This window comes from Trichechus manatus, unplaced genomic scaffold (genome assembly GCF_000243295.1).
Source record: "Trichechus manatus latirostris isolate Lorelei unplaced genomic scaffold, TriManLat1.0 scaffold00131, whole genome shotgun sequence".
NCBI classification, from domain to species: domain Eukaryota; kingdom Metazoa; phylum Chordata; class Mammalia; order Sirenia; family Trichechidae; genus Trichechus; species Trichechus manatus.
In genome coordinates, this window is record NW_004444067.1 from 1,465,828 (window position 1) to 1,486,104 (window position 20,277).

At 41.8% G+C, this 20,277-nt stretch overlaps 1 protein-coding gene across 10 annotated transcripts; it reads left to right on the forward strand.

Moving 5' to 3' along the window:
* Window positions 1-21: 21 nt before the first annotated feature.
* GTF2H3 (general transcription factor IIH subunit 3) lies at window positions 22-17,231 on the forward strand. 10 transcript variants are annotated; one of them, XM_023739258.1, is made up of 15 exons: window positions 22-87; window positions 942-1,107; window positions 2,207-2,286; window positions 3,642-3,748; window positions 5,515-5,681; window positions 7,046-7,108; window positions 8,242-8,271; window positions 8,423-8,451; window positions 10,150-10,224; window positions 11,232-11,285; window positions 14,437-14,505; window positions 15,336-15,471; window positions 15,586-15,622; window positions 15,703-15,760; window positions 16,240-17,231. In XM_023739258.1, the coding sequence occupies exons 4-15, from the start codon at window positions 3,672-3,674 to the stop codon at window positions 16,261-16,263; spliced, it is 819 nt and encodes a 272-aa protein (XP_023595026.1). In that variant the 5' UTR covers window positions 22-87; window positions 942-1,107; window positions 2,207-2,286; window positions 3,642-3,671; the 3' UTR covers window positions 16,264-17,231. The 10 variants fall into 10 exon arrangements, with proteins under 10 accessions (XP_023595026.1, XP_023595024.1, XP_004385051.1 ...); XM_023739257.1 differs by having other exon boundaries at window positions 66-87; window positions 942-962; XM_023739256.1 differs by lacking the exon at window positions 942-1,107 and having other exon boundaries at window positions 27-87.
* The last annotated feature ends 3,046 nt before the right edge of the window (window positions 17,232-20,277 follow it).

The window sequence follows — 20,277 nt, forward strand, 5'->3', positions numbered from 1 at the left end:
GGCGGCGCCGGAAGTCGGAATTGGCCGATTCCCGACGCTTCCCTGATAGCCGCTGGCGCTGCGCGGAGGCTGCCATGGTCTCAGACGGTGAGAGTTGCCCTGGGGTTGGGCAGACTCTGCCCGGCTATGACCGGCGAAATGGAGTGTAGCTTTTGGGCTGGGTGAGACGTATTTGGTGTTTAGAGGAGTAGCGAATGCATTCATTCATTCGTTCACTCAGTAAATATGGAGTACCTACTGAGTGCTAGGCATTATTTTGTGTGCGGGGGATACAGCAGAGAACATGATAGACAAGGTCTGTGCTCTCAGGGCGTTGTATTCTAGTGGGCGAGACAGGCAATAAGCAAGTAAATAAAGATAATTTCAAAGGATGACAAGAGCCAGGAAGACAGTATGTTAGGATAATGTGGTAGATTGTGCTTAGTGGATGAGGGAGCAAGAGCTACTGCACATAGTTCGGGGAAGATCATGATGTTTAGATTACGGCTTGGTCGACTACTCTGCGAAGTTCCTGGGGGAGTGCATTCTAAGTGCAAAGGCCTTGTGGCAGGTCGAGACACCACATTACGGAGAAGACAGAAATGGGGAAACGTGATAGCGAAGGTGGGGAGGCATTTATTCATACACTAAACTGCCAGTTGTGGAGCCTGATGTCTTAGAGGAAGAGAAAGGAGACCAGGGTGGCTGGAGCAAAGTGAACTAGAGGAAGAGTGGAAGAGGATGAGACCAGAGAGCTGCCAGGTGCCAGAGAATGCAGGGCCTTGTAACTTTAGTGTTAAGTGTGATGCATACCCAAGCAGAGAAATGTTATGATCTGATTTACATTTTTAAAAGATCACTTTGGCTGCTGTGTAGGAAATGGACTGTGGGAGCAAGAGTAGAAATAAGGAGACCCATTCTGAGGCTGTAAAAATTGTCCATGCTTCTTTTATCTGTTTCAGTTTACACCACATCCCTGTGAGGTGGGCAGTCCTGGCTTTGTTGGCCCTATTTACAGATGAGGAGGTGGAGACCCAAAGAAGAATGTTCACAGGGACATTTCAGATGTACTGATACACATAACTCTCCACACAGGCAACACACTTGTCTTTTTCTCAGGCTGTCTTGGTAATATCAAGGAACCAGTAGTTCTGAGAATTGTAAGGTGGGGCCTGTTGGGGGATAAGGCTTGAGGGCTTATGGGTAGAAGAGAGAAGGCCTGTGGGAGAGGCAGTTATTAAAGTGCTGCTTCCGTGCTAGGCATTTTACTGCATGATTTACACTTATTATTTCATTTATCCCAGGAGTAGCAAAAATCATTCTTTAAGGACTCCACAGTCTAGGTGTCAGGACTGGGAAGAGAGATGAGAAACGCACAACTAACTGTAACATGAGGTAGTGAGAGCTGAGTGTCATTAGAAGAGTGTCTGTTGGTGTGGCCGATGGGCAGAGTCAAGCTGTGGGGCAATGAAAAACTGCAGTCTTCAGAGTCAAGCAGAGCTGTCTTCACAGCAGGGCCTTGCCTTTGCCACTGGCCAGAAGGCCATGTGACTTTGGGCAACTTACTTTTATTTGTAAAATAGGAATACTGTATTTCATGTAATCTAAGACAACATGAATTATAAACTGTGCTGTTATTTTATGTACCACTGAGAGAAAAAACATGCTGTCAATTTTAATAGTAAGATACCATCCTGAGTTAAATGTAAAAAAAAAAAAAAAAAGGGAATGCCTTGTAATTGATGAAAGACAGCATTCATATGTCCCTTGTTGGGTTGTTTTTAGGATAAAACAGGATTATGGGAGTACATATGCCAATGCCTGGTGCAGAGAAGGCTGGCGTTCCCTCTCCCCTGAGAGGAGGGAGCCAGGACCTCCTGCTGGAAGACCTGGGGAAGGCTTTTGGAAGGAAGAGGTAGCATTGCTTTTGGTCCTTGAGTTTGTCAAACCTTTTACTCCTGTGATACAAGAAAACACAGCAACTTGGAGGAGGAAGAGAGGGAAGGTGCAGTGGTACAGAAAGCAGGCGAGAGCTTGCTCAGGACCCACTAAGCTTTAAATCTTTACAAGAATTTGGCCTTCTGTGAATATCATGGTGGTAGGATGATAAACATTTAAAGGCATGTATTGGTACTTGCTCTGGATTTACCGCACTAATTGGGAATGTTAGCCGTGATTCACTTTTATGAGACTAATATTTTTTTGTTGTTGTTGTTAATATTTTCAGAAGATGAATTGAATCTTCTAGTAATCATAGTTGATACCAACCCAATTTGGTGGGGAAAGCAAGCATTAAAAGGATCTCAGGTAAGACTGTTTAAGGAAGCCTTTGGATAATTCTGGTTTAACTGAGAATATGTTTATATTGCTTTTTAACAAAAAACAGCTTTATTAAGGTATAATTTACATACCATAAATTTCACCCATGATAAGTTACAAGTCAGTGATTTTTTTAGTACATTAATCACCACCACAATCCCTTTTAGAACATTTCCATCACCCCACAGAGTTCCACTGTGCCTGTGTGCAGTCCATCTCTCCTTCCACCCCACGTTGCTGGCAACCACTGATCTGCTTCTTGTCTCCGTATTGTCTTTTCTGAACATTTCATATATTGATTCCATATATAGATTTTTTTTTCACTTCTGTTTTTGGAAGAGATTATGTAGAATTAGTGTTAAATCTCCAGGCCCAGATAGTTTCACTGGAGAATTCTGCCAAACGTTTGAAGAGGTAACACCAATTCTGTGTAATCTCTTCCAGAAGACAGAAGAAGAAGGAACACTTGCCAGCTCGTTTTACAAGGTCACTATTACCTTTACACCAAAACCAGACAGAGACAATACAAAAGAAAGAAAACTCATGAACGTAGATGCAGAAGATCTTCAAAAAACATTAGCAAATCAAATCCAGCAATATATACAAAGAATTACATGCCATGACCAAAAAGAGAAAACCAAACCAAATCCTTTGCCATCAAGTCAATTCCAATTCATAGTGACCCTATAGGAAAAAGTAGAACTGCCCCATAGGGTTTCCAAGACTGTAGTCTTTACAGGAGCAGACTGCCACATACTTGTCCCGAGGAGTGGCTGGTGGGTTCGAACTGCCAATCTTTTGGTTAGTGGCTGAGCGCTTAACCACTGCGCCATCAAAGCAAACTAAGAATAGAAGGGAACTTCCTCAGCTTGATAAAAAGCATGTACCAAAACTACTTGGACAGTTAACGTTATAATTGTGAGAACGTAAGCTCCGTGAGAGAAGTGATCTTTGCATGTTTAGTGAATGACTAAATTGAACATTTTTAGGAATCACCAGTATCATCAAGTATTACATTGTACATCATGTATGTAGTAAGTATCTACTCCATGTGTAGTGATAGTTAGCTAGTAATTTCAGCACAGAAGACACGAGACGTTTGTTATTCCCTAAACGCTACGCAAAAAATATTTTTGGGATATTTTGCTGACATAGAAAAGATCTCACGTGAGTGAAATGAGGGCTATAGTTTTCAAGGGTTTTGGCTAATGGTTTTGGAGGAGGGTAGCTCCTGGACACATTTTTAGCAATGAATAATTGTGATTGTCTCTTCCCATTTCAAGGCCTGACATAGTTATTTGGATCGCTAATTTATCTTTCTAATGTCTTCCGTTTTCCCACAGTTCACTTTATCAAAATGCATAGATGCTGTGATGGTGTTGGGAAATTCCCATTTATTCATGAACCGTTCCAACCGACTTGCTGTGATAGCAAGTCACATTCACGAAAGGTACGGCCACTGTCACCACCCTTCCTGTTTAATGCTCAATGTTTGTGAGTTGTCGGTGCCAGTTGGCACTGTTTGTACTCTGTGTTGCAAAGAAGAAAACCCGTGTATGTGTGAATAACAGCCACAGCATCGGGAGTCAGCACGTGCCCATTGTTAGTAAGTGTGAACGCTGAGAGGCGTCGTGGTGGAGTCGAGATTACAGGCAGTGTCAAACTCCAGGAGGCGGTTCTGCTGTGTCACATGGGGTCGCTGTGAGTCAGAATCGACTCGACGGCACCTAATAACAACACGAATATCAAAAACCTTGCTAGTTAATATACAGTGAAGTTGTATGTACGTTTAACTGCCACGGATTCAACTATGTTCACAAAGCAAAAAGAGAGCAAGAACTATGGGATGGCAGGCAGCTCCCATCAGCACCCTTTCATTAGGTGTCTGCCCTGGAGTGAGAGCACAGTGGGAGATATCATTCTTGTTTCCCTTCACCCAGTCTTAACTCCCACGTACCTCACGTGGTGGGACTCTTTCACTGCTCTTCGTGTGATCTGGTATTTAGGAATACGAATTTTTCTCATAACATCAGCTCCTACAGCCAAGCCAGTGACTCCATCTAGTGCTCAGCTGAAGAACTGTGGTCTTTTCCAGCACTGCTGTAAACACTGGCTGTGTTAGACTAACTGCAGGATGGTACGCAGGTCTGCACCTGATTTGTAAATATGGCCGTGTATACAGTAAAAAACCAGAACAAAATCCAACCTGTTGCCATCGAGTCGATTCAGACTCATGGCAACCCCATGTGTTACAAAGTAGAACTGCTCCTGGGATTTTCTTGGCTGTAATGTAATGTTTATGAAAGCAGATAGCCAGGCCTTCTGGGTAGGTTCAAACTGCCAACCTTTAAGCTAATAGTTGAGCACAAACTGTCTGTGCCACCCAGGGACCTGTACGTAAAGGGTTTATGAATAACTTTGATCATGCTTGCTTGTCACGTCATGTACTCATGTAGAATCTATCCCCATGTAAGATACAGCTTTTCTATATCTCGATTAAATGTCACATGGCAGTAGAAGTGACTTGTTTACCAATGTATTTCATATGCGGTTCATGGATGGTTCTCCAGTTTTCTTGGTTCTCTGGGCTACTTCCTTTGGTGGGGCGAACGAGCCCATGGGCCACTGTTCCCGTGCTCCACTGCCATCACCACCATATGTTTTAATCAGCACCGAGTGAAAAGATGGCGTCATTTTGGTTAGGATATCAGCAGAAGCTCTAACAGATAGAGCTTCTGTTTTTTATCAAAAGTGTCCTCTGTGTGATGATTACAGGAGTCACAAAGCACTAGGAGAGCCTTTGCAGGGGCCCTCGGACCAGGTTTCTGTAACTACTGGAGTAGATAATGTGTATCTTGGAGAATAAACTAGTGGTGAGCTAGAATTTGGGATCAATCTCTTTGGATTGTCCTTTGAGAGAGTAGAGCAGGGAGTACCCTGCTGCACAGTGGGAAACTGTAACCCAATACTCTTTTTTATTTTCTCTCATTTTCTAGAAAACACTGGAACCACTCAGACGTTCTGTGGCGGTAGACTCGAGTTTGCCACTTTGCCTCTTTTGCGCACTTGTACAAAATGAAATTTATTATCAAATCTTAGAAGTCCAGAATGGGCGTGATTTTTGTTTGTTTTCTTTGATGAATTTCATTTTGCTGTTGGGTGAGGGCGGTGAGTCGAGGTGTAACTAGGTTTTTTTTTTTCCCCTCTCCGTTTTAGTCGATTCTTATATCCTGGAAAGAATGGCAGGCTGGGAGACTTCTTCGGAGAAGCCGGCAACCCTCCTTCTGAGTTTAATCCGTCAGGAAGTAAAGACGGAAAATATGAGCTGTTAACAGCAGCAAATGAAGTTATTGCTGAAGAGATCAAAGACCTAATGACCACGAGTAATAGCTTTTATTTACTTTTTTCATATTGTTATTTTGCAAAAGGAGTTCCATTTGAAGGCCCTTCAGGGTTTAAATCCACAGATTTGAGGTTCTTAAATACTATCTACTAGGATATTCTCTGTTTCCTTTGTAACAGTTGTCTTCATTAAAGCCTGTGTGTTGTTTGCCTGACCTCTGTGGCGTCTGATACTGTTGACCAGCCTTTCCTTGAAATGTACTCTGGCTTCTCAGGACATCCTGTTGACCTGCTTTTCCTCTTCTGGATCATTCCTTCTTAGTTTCTATTTCTGGCTCTTCCTTGATCTTATCCCTCAAAATATGTTTTATTTTGCACATTATTTTCTTTCTCTGAATGTCCGCACCCACTCTCATCTTCAGTAATCATTTATATACAAATACTTCCCAATCTACGTCTCTAAGACCAGCCTTTCTTTATAGCTGCAAACATCTCCACTTAGGAGCCCTACAGGCTCTTAAAAGTTAACGTGCCCCAAGCTCCTTTTCATTACCTTTTCCCCCAACAATATCACTGTTTCCAGCCCCTATTTCTGTCATCCTCACCCACCTAATTTTCCAAGTTCAGAGCTTTCCCCTTTTTTTGACTCCTTCTCCTCACATCCAGCATCCAATCAGCTGTGAAATCCTACCAATTTAGCATCAGAAATGTCTCCAAAGTCTGAACCCTTATTATCTGTCGTCCAGGTCGGGGCTTCCTCAGCCTCTGCATGACTGGCATTTTGAGCAGGATGATTCTTTCTCGTGGGGCGTGTTCTGTGCATTGCAGGATGCTGAGTAGTGTCTCTGGCCTCTGTCCACTACATGCCAGTAGCACCCCTCCCAGTTGTGACAACCAAATATGTCTTCAGATATTGCCCAATGTCCCCCGGGGGCCAAAACTCCCCAGGCTGAAAGTTGCGGCTCTAGGTGATTCCAACAACTTCTAACTGCTCTTCTGACTCCTGTCTCTCCCCATTCAAGTCCTTCCACACAGCCTGCAAGGCTGTTGTTCTAAAAAGCATCGTGTGTTCAAGGTTCCTCCACCTCATAGCATGTGTCAGGACTTCATTCCTCGTACTGACTGAATGATACTCCATTCTATGGATGTACCACGTTTGGTTTATCCATTCGCCTGTTGACGGAAGCTTGGGATGTTTCTACCTTTCGGCTGTTGTGAATAGTGCTGCTGTGAGCACTGGTGTACAAGTATCTGTTTGAGTCTCTGCTTTCTATTCAGTATGCTTTTAAAAACCAGTTTGAAATATCATTGTTTGATTTCATTCATGGAGAAGAATGGTTTGAAAATGATTTCAGATTAAGCAAGTACTTAAAAATTTCCTTTTTAATGTTGTTATTGTTTGCAGGTGACATAAAGGGTCAACACATGGAAACTCTGCTGGCAGGGTCCCTTGCCAAAGCCCTCTGCTGTATCCTTTTTGCTTTAATCATCGTGGCGGTATCTTCTGTAATGAAAAACTCATTGCCATTGAGTCGGTTCCAACTCATAGCGACTCTGTAGGACAGAGTAGAACTGCCCCATAGGGTTTGCAAGGCTGTAATCTTTGCGGAAGCAGACTGCCACATCTTTTCTCCACGCAACAGCTGGTAGGTTCGAACTGCTGACCTTTTGGTAAGCAGTTGGGTGCTTAACCACTGTGCCACCAGGGCTGCTCCTTCTGGAATAAGCAGGTCTTAACTCGTGCTATTTCTTAGAACCTTGCATGTCCACATGAATGGGAGGCCTGAGTATCCTAAAGTGGTGGGCGATCAAAAAATAATTGATCTTGACTTTGAGATGTGTAAGATGAACTGTAAAGACTGGAAATGAGAAGAAATAGAAAACTAGTTTCTCCAGTCTGTCCTTCTGCCCACAATGAATGCTGCTTTGGAATGTTTCCTTGTTTCTTATTTTGATACATTGGATTGGTTTTTCTTATTTATTCGTTTATTGTGCATTAGCCCATCTTTCTTGAATTAGGAGCAGTCTTCGATTTTAAAAGCCATTTTCTGACCCTGAGGCTTAATAAACGAGTAGCTGCTTCTCCATAGGTGACTGGGATATTTTGCACTTAGCACAGGGTCAAGAAGAGCTTTCTAAGCATTTCAGTTGTATCCATGTTTGTACGAGCTTCTCTCAGTCTTTTGTAGTTTGTTTATCGTTGGCAGTATTGAGTAATTCCTTTGTCCTAGACAATGATTTGGGGTGTCTGGTCACCTTTATAGTATTCAGAGTTACCTCATTTGATTGGCTTGTTGATTTACGTGTGGTCCCCATATTCAAATCTAGGATCTGGTGGATAGTCACAGGACGATCACGTTGATCATTTCAATTTTGGGGACAAAGATCATACTTTGGGTTACAGACCCCAGTGGCTGCACTGAGTTAGTGCTGGAAACCCCTGATGACTCTTGCTTGTGTGTTTATCACAGAAAAAGGGACATTTCCTTTTTTTATTAGGTGAGTGCTGGGTTTATTTTTAACTAAAATTTGAGATTATTTTTCTGTTTACTATATTTATGAAGTGGAATTTTTCTTTTTCCTTAATGCTGGTAAAATAAGACATTCATAGAATGAACAAAGAAGTTAAAGGTAAGAGTCTACATTTTCCTATGAGAACTATAATCTTACTTATCTTAACCACCATAAGGATGGTGGACTATTTAAAAATTGGGTAGAAAACCTTATATATGTATTTCATAAAGGTTCCACTAAATTGTAATCTTTTTATTTCTCTTTATAGATAATCAGGAAATGAAGTCAAGGATATTGGTAAGATTTTAAAAATCAGCACTATTTTTATATATCAACTACAGCCAATTAGAAAACATGATGGGAAATAAGACTCCATTTACAATTGAAGCAAGAAATATTACATATATGGAAATAATTTAACAAGCAATGTATAAAACGGACATGAACAAAAACTTTCAAATTCTGAGAGACATACAAGAATTGAATAAATAGAGATATTTTGCTCTTGGATGTCAATTTTTGTGAAATTAAGCTGTCAGTTCAGTCCAATCTCAGAATATCAGTGAGTTTTTATTTTGTTTTGTTTTTTTGTTTCTTTGTTTTCTGGCAGGGTTGGGGGGTGGTGCTTAAAAAAAGAAATTCAGAAGTTGATCTGGAAGAATAAATCAGAATAGCCAGGAACCTTGTAAACGAGAACAGTAGGTAGAACTTGCTGTGTTAGGAATCAAAGCCCATTCTAAAGCACAGAATACTCAGAGGCAAATAGAGAGCAGAAGAGATTCGAAGTCAAGTACGTATGGGAAGTTGACTTGTGATATAGGACTGTCTTCAAATTAATGGAAAGAAAATGTATTTCTCAATGAAAGAGGCTGGGCTAATTGTTTGGCTATTTAGGGAAGAATGTAAAGCTGATCCCTATCTTACCAATTACACCTGAATACATTCAAGGGATTTAAATGTAAAAATTCAAGTCACAAAAGCGCTAGAAGAAAATATATGTTTACAGTCTTGGGATGGTGAGTTGAATGTCTTTCCAAGCAGGATGTGAAACTTGAAAGATTAGTACTCCATAAAATCGCAAAACAAGGACGAAAGAAAAACTACCAGGAAAATATTTTCAGCATACCTATGTGACAGACAGAGGAACTCTTACCAGTTAAATTTTAAAAGACAAGTTCCACTCTATAACACGGGCAGAAAACATGAGCAGACTGCAAAGAAGAAATGTGAATGGTCAGTTAGCATTTAAAAACATGTTCAGCCTTACAGTAAGCAAAGAAGTTTAAGTGGAAAATAGTGAGTTTTTCATTGTTTGCTTACCGCTCGGAAAAAATGAAAGACTTGGCAGTGCCTTGGTTTGACAGCTGCATCGGGGAGTGTTTATTTTGGCATAACTGTTCTGGAGGCAGTTTGATGATCTGCACAAAAATTAAATGTGCATACACTTCAGCAACCTCACTGGTTATCTTCAGGATATAATTAGAGAAGTGTACGAACGGTTTTCATCAGAGCATTGCTTAAAACTGAGAAATGGGAAACTGTCTTAACTGTCCTGTAGAGATAATTGGTTAAATGTGGGACTCTATCAAGTCATTAAGAAGGATGAGATCAGCCAAATTCATTGACACAAGTAGAGTTTTGGGTGAGCATGTGCATTTTGTGTGTGTGTGTTTTGGGTGTGAGTGTGTTTTGGGTGAGTGTTTATGTGTTTTGGGGGTTTGTGTGTGTATATTTTTGGGATGGGTAGTACATGGTCATATAGATGCTCTGTAGAAGGATGATCATTAAACCATTAACAAGGATTATGCCTGGGTAGTGGGGTTTGGAGGTAATCTCTGCTGTCATCTTTATATTTTCAGGTATCGTACAGTATCGGTAAGTAGCTAACAAATTAGAAAACATGATATTGGGTGTAGTTCACAGTGTATTGTGGTGGCATCTGAGTAAGAGTATCAGGATGTGCCTGGAGGTGTTAACATAGACACGGTTTTTCAGGTGATTAAGGCTGCAGAAGACAGTGCATTGCAGTATATGAACTTCATGAATGTAATCTTCGCGGCCCAGAAACAGGTGAATCGAGAGCCCGCCTTTTAAAGGATATTTTGTTTCATGATGAGGGAATTAGTTTCAGTGTTTGGATGACTGACCTAGAAAGGTATTTTGACTAAATAGCCTGGTTAGTGGTTTAGGATTCAATAGTTCATAGATTATTGTAGTCATTTTAAGGAGCCCTGGTATTGCAGTGGTTAAGCGCTTGGCTATTAACTGAAAGGTCAGCAGTTCAAACCCACCAGCCTCTCCGAGGGAGAAAGATGTGGCTGTCGTTTTCTGTAAAGATAACAGCCTTGGAAGCCCTACGGGGCAGTTCTCCTCTGTCCTGCAGGGTCACTAGGAGTCGGAGTCGACTCGACAGCAACAGGTTTTCACAGTTGTGTTCTGTCTTGGGTCCTGAACCCCTTGAGAATATGGGGGGTCCTTTGATGAGCCCTGTGCCAGACACTCGTGTGATCAGGCAGAGGTTTGTGCATGGTTTCGTGGTGTTCACGTAAGCCGTTTTAACCCATCCTTCGCCCCCAGGCTGAGAACTCTGATTTCAGAATTTGCTCCATAAACCTTGCCTCAATTTCTGTTTATTTTAGTGAGGTTTATAAAGACTTGGTGTTTTTACATTGCTGATAACTGCAATGTTCAGATGTATTATTGCCATTACAGTTTTTTCTTTGATATGTTTAAAAAAAAATCCAAAACTTTCTTAAAACTTAAGTATTAACCTAAAATGCTCTCATAGTTATGCATAATATTTTCCAGCTTGAAGTGGCAACATAATGTAGTGGATAGAGCATGGTTTTGGAGACAGGCAGACCAGGGCTTACAGCCCTGCCACCCAGCTCTGTGACCACAGCATGGCCAAGTCCTGGGTGCTTCAGCTGTGAAAGGCAAATGACACATCTCCCTTGCAGTTATTCCTATTAAATGAGCTACAGCATTTTAAGAGTAGAGCCTGGCACTTAGTAGGTGTAATTGTAGGTAAGCATTACTGCTGTTATTCCTATAATAATTTCAAATGTTCATTTCAGAATATTTTGATTGATGCCTGTGTTTTAGACTCTGATTCAGGACTCCTCCAACAGGTATGTTTTAAAAGCATGCTGGGTTTTAGTGATTATGAAAGTGTGGTGTGTTACTGTTTTAAAGAGCTCCGCTGCGAACCAAAAGGTCAGCAGTTGAAATCCACCAGCTGCTCCTTAGAAACCCTATGAGGCAGTTCTGCTCTGTTCTGTAGGGTCACTAGGAGTCAGAACCGACTCGACAGCGATGGGATTGGTTTGGTTTTTTGTTACAGTTAAATGCCTTTCACCAGTCTTTGCACATTTTTAGGGATTAGCCCTGTGTCACGCTACAGATTAGAGCGCTAATATCTCTGATCCCTTTCAAGTTTTCATTTATCTTTTGTGTAGATGTGGTCAACTTTGTGAAAGTGACCTGCATGCTAAAAATAATTTAAGCAACACAGAAAAGTCCAAAATAACCTTCAAATCCCATCCTCCAAAAATTACCATTGTTAATATTACCAAAAACCAAACCCACTGCCACTGAGTCAGTTCCAACTCATAGCAACCCCATGGGGCTTTTGAGGCTGTAAATCTCTACAGAAGCAGACTTCCACATCTTTCTTCCACAGAGCCACTGGTGGTTTCAAACTGCCGACCTTTCGATTTGCACTCACAGAATTTTTTATGAAAGTAGGATCATACGCAACTCAATAAAAAGACAAAGAACCCGTTAAAAATTGGCAAAGGATCTGAGTAGACATTTCTCCAAAGAAGATATACAAGTGGCCATTAAGCACATGACAAGATGCTTAACATCATTGGTCATCGTTGTGTTGTTGTTAGGTGCCGTCGAGTCAGTTCTGACTCACAGCAACCCCGTGTACAACAGAACGAAACACTGCCCAATCCTGCACCGTGCTCACAGTCATTGCTATGTTTGAGCCCATTGTTGCAGCCACTGTGTCCACCCATCTCATTGAGAGTCTTCCTCTTTTTCGCTGACCCTCTGCTTTACCAAGCATGATGTCCTTCTCCAGGGACTGGTCCCTCCTGATAACACGTCCAAAGTACGTGAGACGAGGTCTCGCCATCCTTGCTTCTAAGGAGCATTCTGGCTGTACTTCTTCCAAGACAGATTTGTTCATTCTTCTGTCAGTCTGTGGTATATTCAGTATTCTTTGCCAACACCATAATTCAAAGGTGTCAGTTCTTCAGTCATTAGGGAAATGCAAATCAAAAGCACAGTGAGATACCACTTCGTACACTAGGTTGGCTACAATCAAAAAGACAGACAGTAACAAATGTTGGTGAGGATGTGGAGACACTGGCACCCTCATTCATTGCTACGGGAATTTAAAATGGTGCAGCCACTTTGGCAGATAGTCTGGCAGTTCCTCAAAATGTTAAACAGAATTATGATATGACTCAGCAATTCCACTCCTAGGTATATAGCCAGGAGAAAAGGAAACATGTCCACACAGAAATTGGTACACAGATGTTCACAGCAGCATTATTCATAATAGCTAAAAAGTGGAAATAATCCAAATGTCTGTTTACAGATGGATAAATAAAATGTAGTGTCTCCATACAATGGAATATTATTCAGCCATATATAGTAATGAAGTTCTGATACATGCTCCAACATGGCTGAACCTAGAAGACACGATGCTAAGCGGGAGAAGCCAGGCACAGAAGGCCACAGAGTGTGTGATCCATTTACATGAAATGTCCAGAATAGGCAAATGCAGAGAGACAGAAAGCAGAGCAGTGGTTGCTGGGAGTGGGGAGAAGGAAATAGGACTGACCACTAATAGGTATGGGGTTTCCTTTTGGGCATGAAGGAAATGTTCTAGAATTAGATTGTGGTGATGGTTGAACAATATAGTGAATGTTCTGTAAACTGCTGAACTGTACTCTTTCAAACAGTGAATTTTATGTTATGTAAATCTTACCTAATTTTTTAAAAAAGTTATGAGGTACTGATACATGCTACAGCATGAATGAACCCCAAAAACATGCTTAGTGAAAGAAGCTAGACACAAAAGACCACGTATTGTATGATTCCGTTTATACGAAATGCCATAACAGGCAGACCTATAGGACAGAAAGTAGAGGAGTGGTTGCCAGGGGCGGGGGATGCGAGTAGGGGGTGACTGGTGATGGATACGAGGTTTCTTTCTGGGTGATGAGTATGTTCTGGAATTAGTGGTAATGGTTGCATAGGTGTGAATATTGTAATAACCATTGAGTTGAACACTGAATTTTATGGCATGTGAATTATATCTCAACAAAGCTGTTATTAAAAATATATAATGAAAGTGAGTAAACGTGACAGCAATAAAAATTTGTTGGTAGCAATCATGCAAGAGAAAGAGCACAGACAGACCCAGACTACAAACTCCAAACAGTCAAAGGGTGTTGGCCAAGGGGGACAAGTAAGATACTTGAATATCTTGGGAGGTAGCTGGAAGTGTCTGGCCCTCACTCACTCCGGGAGACAGTTCTTTCTCTCTCTCCTTTTTAAAAATAATATTTTATTATGTTTTTGGTGAAGGTTTACACAGCAGTTTAGGTTCCCACTCAACGATCTCTACACACATTGTTCACTGACATTGGTTATAATTGTCACAATGTGTGAACATTCTCATTATTTCTGTTCTAGTTGTTCGGTTTCCATGAATTTAGTGTCTCTGCCCCCTTACATTCTCATCGTTGTTTTAAAGTAATTGTTGACCGTTTGACTCATATAGATGATTTTTTTTAAAGGAGCACAATACTCACGGGTGATACTTATTTTGTGAAGCCAGTCTATTTTTTAGCTAAAAGGTGACCTCAGGGGCTACTTTTGTTTCAAGGTTTAAAGAGTATCTCAGGGTAATAGTCTCAGGGAGTCCTCTACTCTCAACTAGTCAAGTAAGTCTTTTTTTTTTTTGGTGGCGGGGGTGGAATTTGAGCTTCAGTTCCACGTTTTTCTCCTGCTCTGTCAGGATCCTTCTGTTGTGGCCCTGATCAGAATGGTAAGTAGTAGTAGCCAGGCAGGCACCATCTAGTTCTCCCAGTCACAGGGTAGATTAGGCTGTGGTTTGTGCAGAGACAGTTCCCTGTTAATACACCATGTCATACCCTCCTCTCCTTTGGAAGACCTAAAGAATTACTGGTGAGAATTGCATCCACCTGGAACAGCTAAGTGCCTGCTTGTGTGGAAGTGAGCCCTTTGTGTGTCTTGCAGGCTTGTGACATCACAGGGGGACTATACTTGAAGGTGCCTCAGATGCCCTCCCTTCTGCAGTATTTGCTGGTAAGGACACGTGAACAGTGGACCTAACACCTGGGGGGAGGAAGACCCCTGTGTCCTGTGGAGTGGATGGGAGCAAGATGGCTAATGCAAGTAACTGAGGGGCAGCAAGAAATGGTGGCTTAGGAGTTTTAAGGCAGAGGAGGAGGGGCTTCAGGTAGTCTCCGAACCCTGTAAACCAAATGCAGAATGTCGTACGACTGTTCACGCATCAGTGCCTGTGTGTGGTAGGTGCTCAATAATTAAACCAAAAAAAAAAAAAAGCCAGATGCTGTCAAGTCGATTCTGACTCATGGCGACCCCATATGTGCCCCATGGAACTGTGCTTCTTAGGGTTTTCAAGGCTGGGACCTTTCAGAAGCAGATCACCAGGCCCGTCTTCTCAGGTGCCTCCAGGTGGGCTGGAACTATCAACCTCTTAATTAGGGGTCAAGCACGTAACCAGTTGCACCTCCCAGGGCTCCTACTCAATAATTAGGAAATGAATAAAAAGTGCCCTTCTCAACAGATTTTTAAGGAAAATCCTAATTTAGTAGTATCCTCTTCGTGTTAGCTGACTCCTGGTTAAGGGGTCCTGGTGGTGCAGTGGTTAAGCATTTGGCTGCTATCCTAAAGGCTGGCGGTTTAAACTCACCAGCTGCTTCGCTGGAGAAAAGACCTGGCGATCTGCTCTCATAAACATTAGTCTGGAAAACCCTGTGGGGCAGTTCTGCTCCGTCCTGTAGGGTCACTATGAGTTGGAATTAACTCAATGGCAACGTGCCACTTTTTTTTTGGACTCCTGGTTATTTTTCCCTTTATTTTAAATAAAAGTGTCTTGCTTTTTCCCACAGTGGGTTTTCCTTCCTGATCAAGACCAGAGATCTCAGCTAATCCTCCCGCCCCCAATTCACGTTGACTATAGGGCTGCCTGTTTCTGTCATCGGAACCTCATCGAGATCGGCTACGTCTGTTCTGTGTGCTTGTCAAGTACGGTCAGGGACCTGTTTCGTTCTGTCCTTACTGTGTTGTGGGGGAGGGCAGTGAATATCTCAGCTATTTGGTTTTTAAATGACCCTGCTTCTCCCCCCTCTGAATTCACAGTATTCTGCAACTTCAGCCCTATCTGTACTACATGCGAGTGAGTATCTTTGAGGCCGCGGGGGTGGCTCACTGTTCAGAGATCAGAGCGTTAAAAAATGTTTTTCCCTCTCGTTTCAGGACAGCCTTTAAGATTTCTCTGCCTCCTGTGCTGAAGGCCAAGAAAAAGAAACTGAAAGTATCTGCTTGAGAATAAAGTATTCTCCCCACCTTTCAGAGCTAGTAGTAGAAACTGTATGGCAGAATCTTTGCTGGAAAGGGTCTGGAAACATGCAGATATGTAGGTTATTTTTAATTTAGGTATTGGTTTCCCACAGGAAATATTTGCGAAACAGCATTCTCATCTTGCACTTCTGGGGGACTGATTTGTTTAGGGAAGTCATTCTATGGAATATATTTTTTATCTTCTGGCTGGATTTTGTCCAGAAAGGGGGAGAAAGCACAAATTTGTGACTTTTGTTTTTAATGGGATGATCATTTGTCAGAGTCCGACTGTTATGACTGATTATAGGTTTAGAGCAGATTAACTAAGTCTAGGTCCTTACTGTGATATGTTTAATATGTGAAATTTAAACACAGTTTTGGGAAAAAATGTACACATGGTGACTCGTGGGCTAATGGCATTAATCAAGACAGTACTTCTTCCTTAACCACCAGTCAACTTCAGCAGTCATCATGTAAATGAGATCCTTACTGTCTACATTGAGACTTCCTCATCTCAGTTGTCAGGTATTAGCAGATACTTTGTCTTTTGCCTGATGTCAGTACATGTTTGGACAAGGTCATCCAAGGAGTGATACTGGTTTGTCACTGAGTAACTACAGAATCTGGTTTTCAGTGAGCAAGAAGAGTGAGCACAGTGGTCTGTTAGAAGACTTTTCTTCAGAAACAGTTGTGTTAAGAGCTTATTTGTGAAAGCTGATAGCAGAGTTCTGGGAGGGAATTTCTTGGGAGAATGGACTCTTAAAAATTAAGTGTGGTCCCAGGTAGAATTCTTTTCTTTTTAAATAAAAAAAAAACACATTCATATTGGAGAACTGTTTATCTAGAAGCTTTGAACTCAATAGTGAAAACTTCTACCAGTTTAAAAGAAAAATTATTTTTAATTTCAACAATACAAAAATTATTTTTCTATGAAACCATGAAGTTGTTAAACGTCCTTTTGAGTTCCAGCATGGTGCAGGGAGCTTTAAGGACTAGCAGCTGCTTGAGTTTGTTGATAAAGTATATTGTAAAGCCCATTTGCGTATGAAACCTTGTAAGTAAATAAGATTGAATTTTCTCTTTATAGACTCTCTGAAGCTGAGTTTAATTTAAGTAATTGGGTGTTTGGTTAGATATTTCCAGTAGATTTTATATTCTGGATTTGCGGTTTTATTAACAAATGCCCAAAGATTTTGAGGATCATTTTGCAGGTATTGGTGAATCCTTGAGTTTGAGAATCTGTTTGCATATGTTGCCTTTTAAAAATAATATTTGGTATTTTATAGCCTAATTAAACATAATCGAAATCAGTACTGTAAGTCTGCATGTGAAGTAAAGCATATATCTAAAAGATGAATAACTTGAAGCAAGCTGATAAGGTTTTCTCTATTTTTCATTTGAAATGTTTTATATACTTGTTCTGTTTTTATTTTAACTTGTATTTGTGGTTTATGTTATAAAGTTTTTATAATAATTTCAATTTTTGTAATTTTTGTCTCATGCTCATTCAACTCCTCTTAAGTGTGTAGTTTTTAACCTGAGTTAGTCAAACACCAGGCAGTTTTCGTTCAACTCTGAAGAACTTGAATTTCAAATCTTGCCAAAATTACAGATGAAAATACTGTTACAAATATTAAACAACAACAGGTTGGTATGCAGTATGTCAGGAGCCCCGACGGCACAGTGGTTTACCACTAGGCTGCTAACCGAAAGGTCGGCAGTTCGAACCCATGAGCTCCTCCGCAGAAGAAAGACCTGGCAACCTGTTCTGTAAAGCTTACAGCCTAGAAAACCCTATGGGGCAGTTCCACTTTGTACTGTAGGGTCACTATGATTTGGAATTGACTCAACAACCCACAACAACACCATGAAGTATTCAATATACAATTTCTGAGTACTTGAGTATTAAACCAAAGATTTGATGTTTGCTTATAATTTTATGTTGGGAGCAAGAAATCTGTTAGCAAAATTTCAATTACTTGGTATTTTCATTGGATAAAGCATGTTGGTTTTAAGGTGTAATGTATGTTTTGATGCCAGAAAACTGGGGATCTTTCTTATCCCATAACAGTTCATTTCAAAGCCATGAAATTATTCTCTTACCAAGTAAACAGATAGTTACAAACTATTCAGCCAGCAGTTCTAAAGACAGTCCTTCTGGCTTTTTCTACAAAAAGATTCCTGCTCTGTTGCCCTTTTTTTTAAGGTTATTTTATTTCAAATAATCCAAACATGATTTGTAAGAGTGTTTGTAATCCTCAAAGATTGCAGGGAATGTATCCAGCAGTCACGCAGAGGGGAAGAAACACATCAAGGACAATGTTTTATTTATTTTTAAGCATTTTTTTTTTATTGTGCTTTAAGTGAAAGTTTACAATTCAAGTTAGTCTCTCATGCAAAAATTTATACACACATTGTTAAGTGACAGCACACTCCTCCTTTCCACCCCTGATTTCCCGTATCCATTCAACCAGCTCCTGACCCTCTCTGCCTTCTCATCTCGCCTCCAGACAGGAGCTGCCCATTTAGTCTCATGTATCTACTTGAGCTAAGAAGCATACTCTTCACGAGTATCATTTTATGAAGGACAATATTGTAATATAAGAAGTACCCATTCCACTGCTGTTGAGTCGATTCTGGCTCATAACATCCCTATAGGACAGAGTAGAACTGCCCTACAGAATTTCGAAGGCTCTAAATCCTTATGGAAGCAGATTGATACATTTTTTTCCTGCAGATGGGCTGGTGGGTTTGAACCTCCAACTTTTCAGTTAGCAGCTGAGCGCTTAACCACTGTGCCACCAGGCCTCCTTATAAGAAGCACTGTATTTAAAAATCAAGACTTTGCATTGATAGTTGAATTCAAATTTTACATTAATAGAAATGACCACAAAAGAACTTTAAGAAAAAAATCTCTCTGATAGTTGATTTTTAATAATATGCTTGTATTTAAAAATATCTTTTTGTTTTTCTTATTGATAACTTCCTTTTGAATGTGATGCCATGGAGAGCCAGAGTAATTTCACCACTGGTGCCTTCTGGGTAAATAGCTTATTGCAACCAAAAGGAAGAAAGGGGAACCCTGTACCCTGACCTTGGAGTCCCTGGATGGCATAAATGGTTAAGCACTGAGCTACTAACCAACAGATTGGCAGTTTGGTGCACAGTGGCTGCAATAATGGGCTCAAACATAGCAACAATTGTGAGGATGGCACAGGACCAGGCAATGTTTCGTTCTGTTGTACATAGAGGGTTGCTGTGAGTCGGAACTGACTCAGCAGCACCTAACAAGAACAATAACGAAAGGTGCCTTGGAAGAAAGTCCTGGTGATCTGCTTACAAAAGATCAGCCCTTAAAAACCTTATGGAGCACAGTTTTACTCTGACACACATGGGGTTGCCATGGTGGCACCTAGTTTGGTCTTTGGATTACCCTGGCCTTAAGACCCTTCATGATCTCATCCTTGGCTCCCTCCCCACCTTCCTCTCCTACTGCTGCTTGTTTCATCACTTCCAGTCCCACTGGCCTTGCTGCTCCTTGAACACACCAGGCTTGTCCCTGGCACTGCCACCTATTTTTTTTTCAGTTGGAAAATACACCATTCTAACCCAAAGTCACTCAACAGCTAGAGAATATTAGTTGGGGGTGGAGGGGAGCCCAACCGCAGACCAGGCAGTATGACCTCCAAGCCCGCACTCTCGGTCGCAGAACTATAATAACCCTAGAGATGTTTCGTGGCTATTGTCCTAAGACAATTTTTTTCAAGGCAGAATCTTGATGCTTTTGTTATCTACCCTGTAACGGGGCAAAACTTTGTGTTTTTGATTAGCTCTACCTTTCGGAGCGCTGAGGGCTCTTCAAAAGCTCTTAGAAAACTTCAAAACACTGAGGGAATGATGATAAAAACCATCCAGCAGCCCTGGACAATTACAGCGCTACAGCCTCACGACCTACCTGTTTCCCGCAAATTCCCCGTAAATGTGGAGTTTATCAAGTAGCAAATCCTACCCTTTGTATAGGAGCCAGTGCCTGTAGGCTTCCTCTTGCAGCGTGGCTGAATTAACCCCAGGGCGGGGAAAAGAAAAAACTGGATGCGTTCTCCTTGCAGTCCTACAATCATTTAGAGTTAAGCATCAAAAAGGGCTTGCAGGCCACGTGGGCGGGCTCGAAGTGCGCAGGCGCGGGGGCTGGGCTATTTGGCCTTTGGTCCAATCGCAGCGCGCGGCTCCGCCGAGCCGGCGGCCGATTGGCGGTTGCCATAGCTCCGGGCATTCGCTTGACAAGATGGCGGCGGCGGGACAGCGGACGCCGCGGTTTCGCATCCCCGGCGGTCAGGCTTTCTAAGGCGGCCGCGGTTCTGGCGGGAGACACCCGCGAGGCCCAAGGCATGGGCCTTCCGCCGCCGGCCTCTGTCCTCTTGGGGCTCCTTCTGCAGGGCATGCTGAAGCCGCTGTGGGGGGACCTGGGTGTGTAGAGCCGGCAGGGACCTG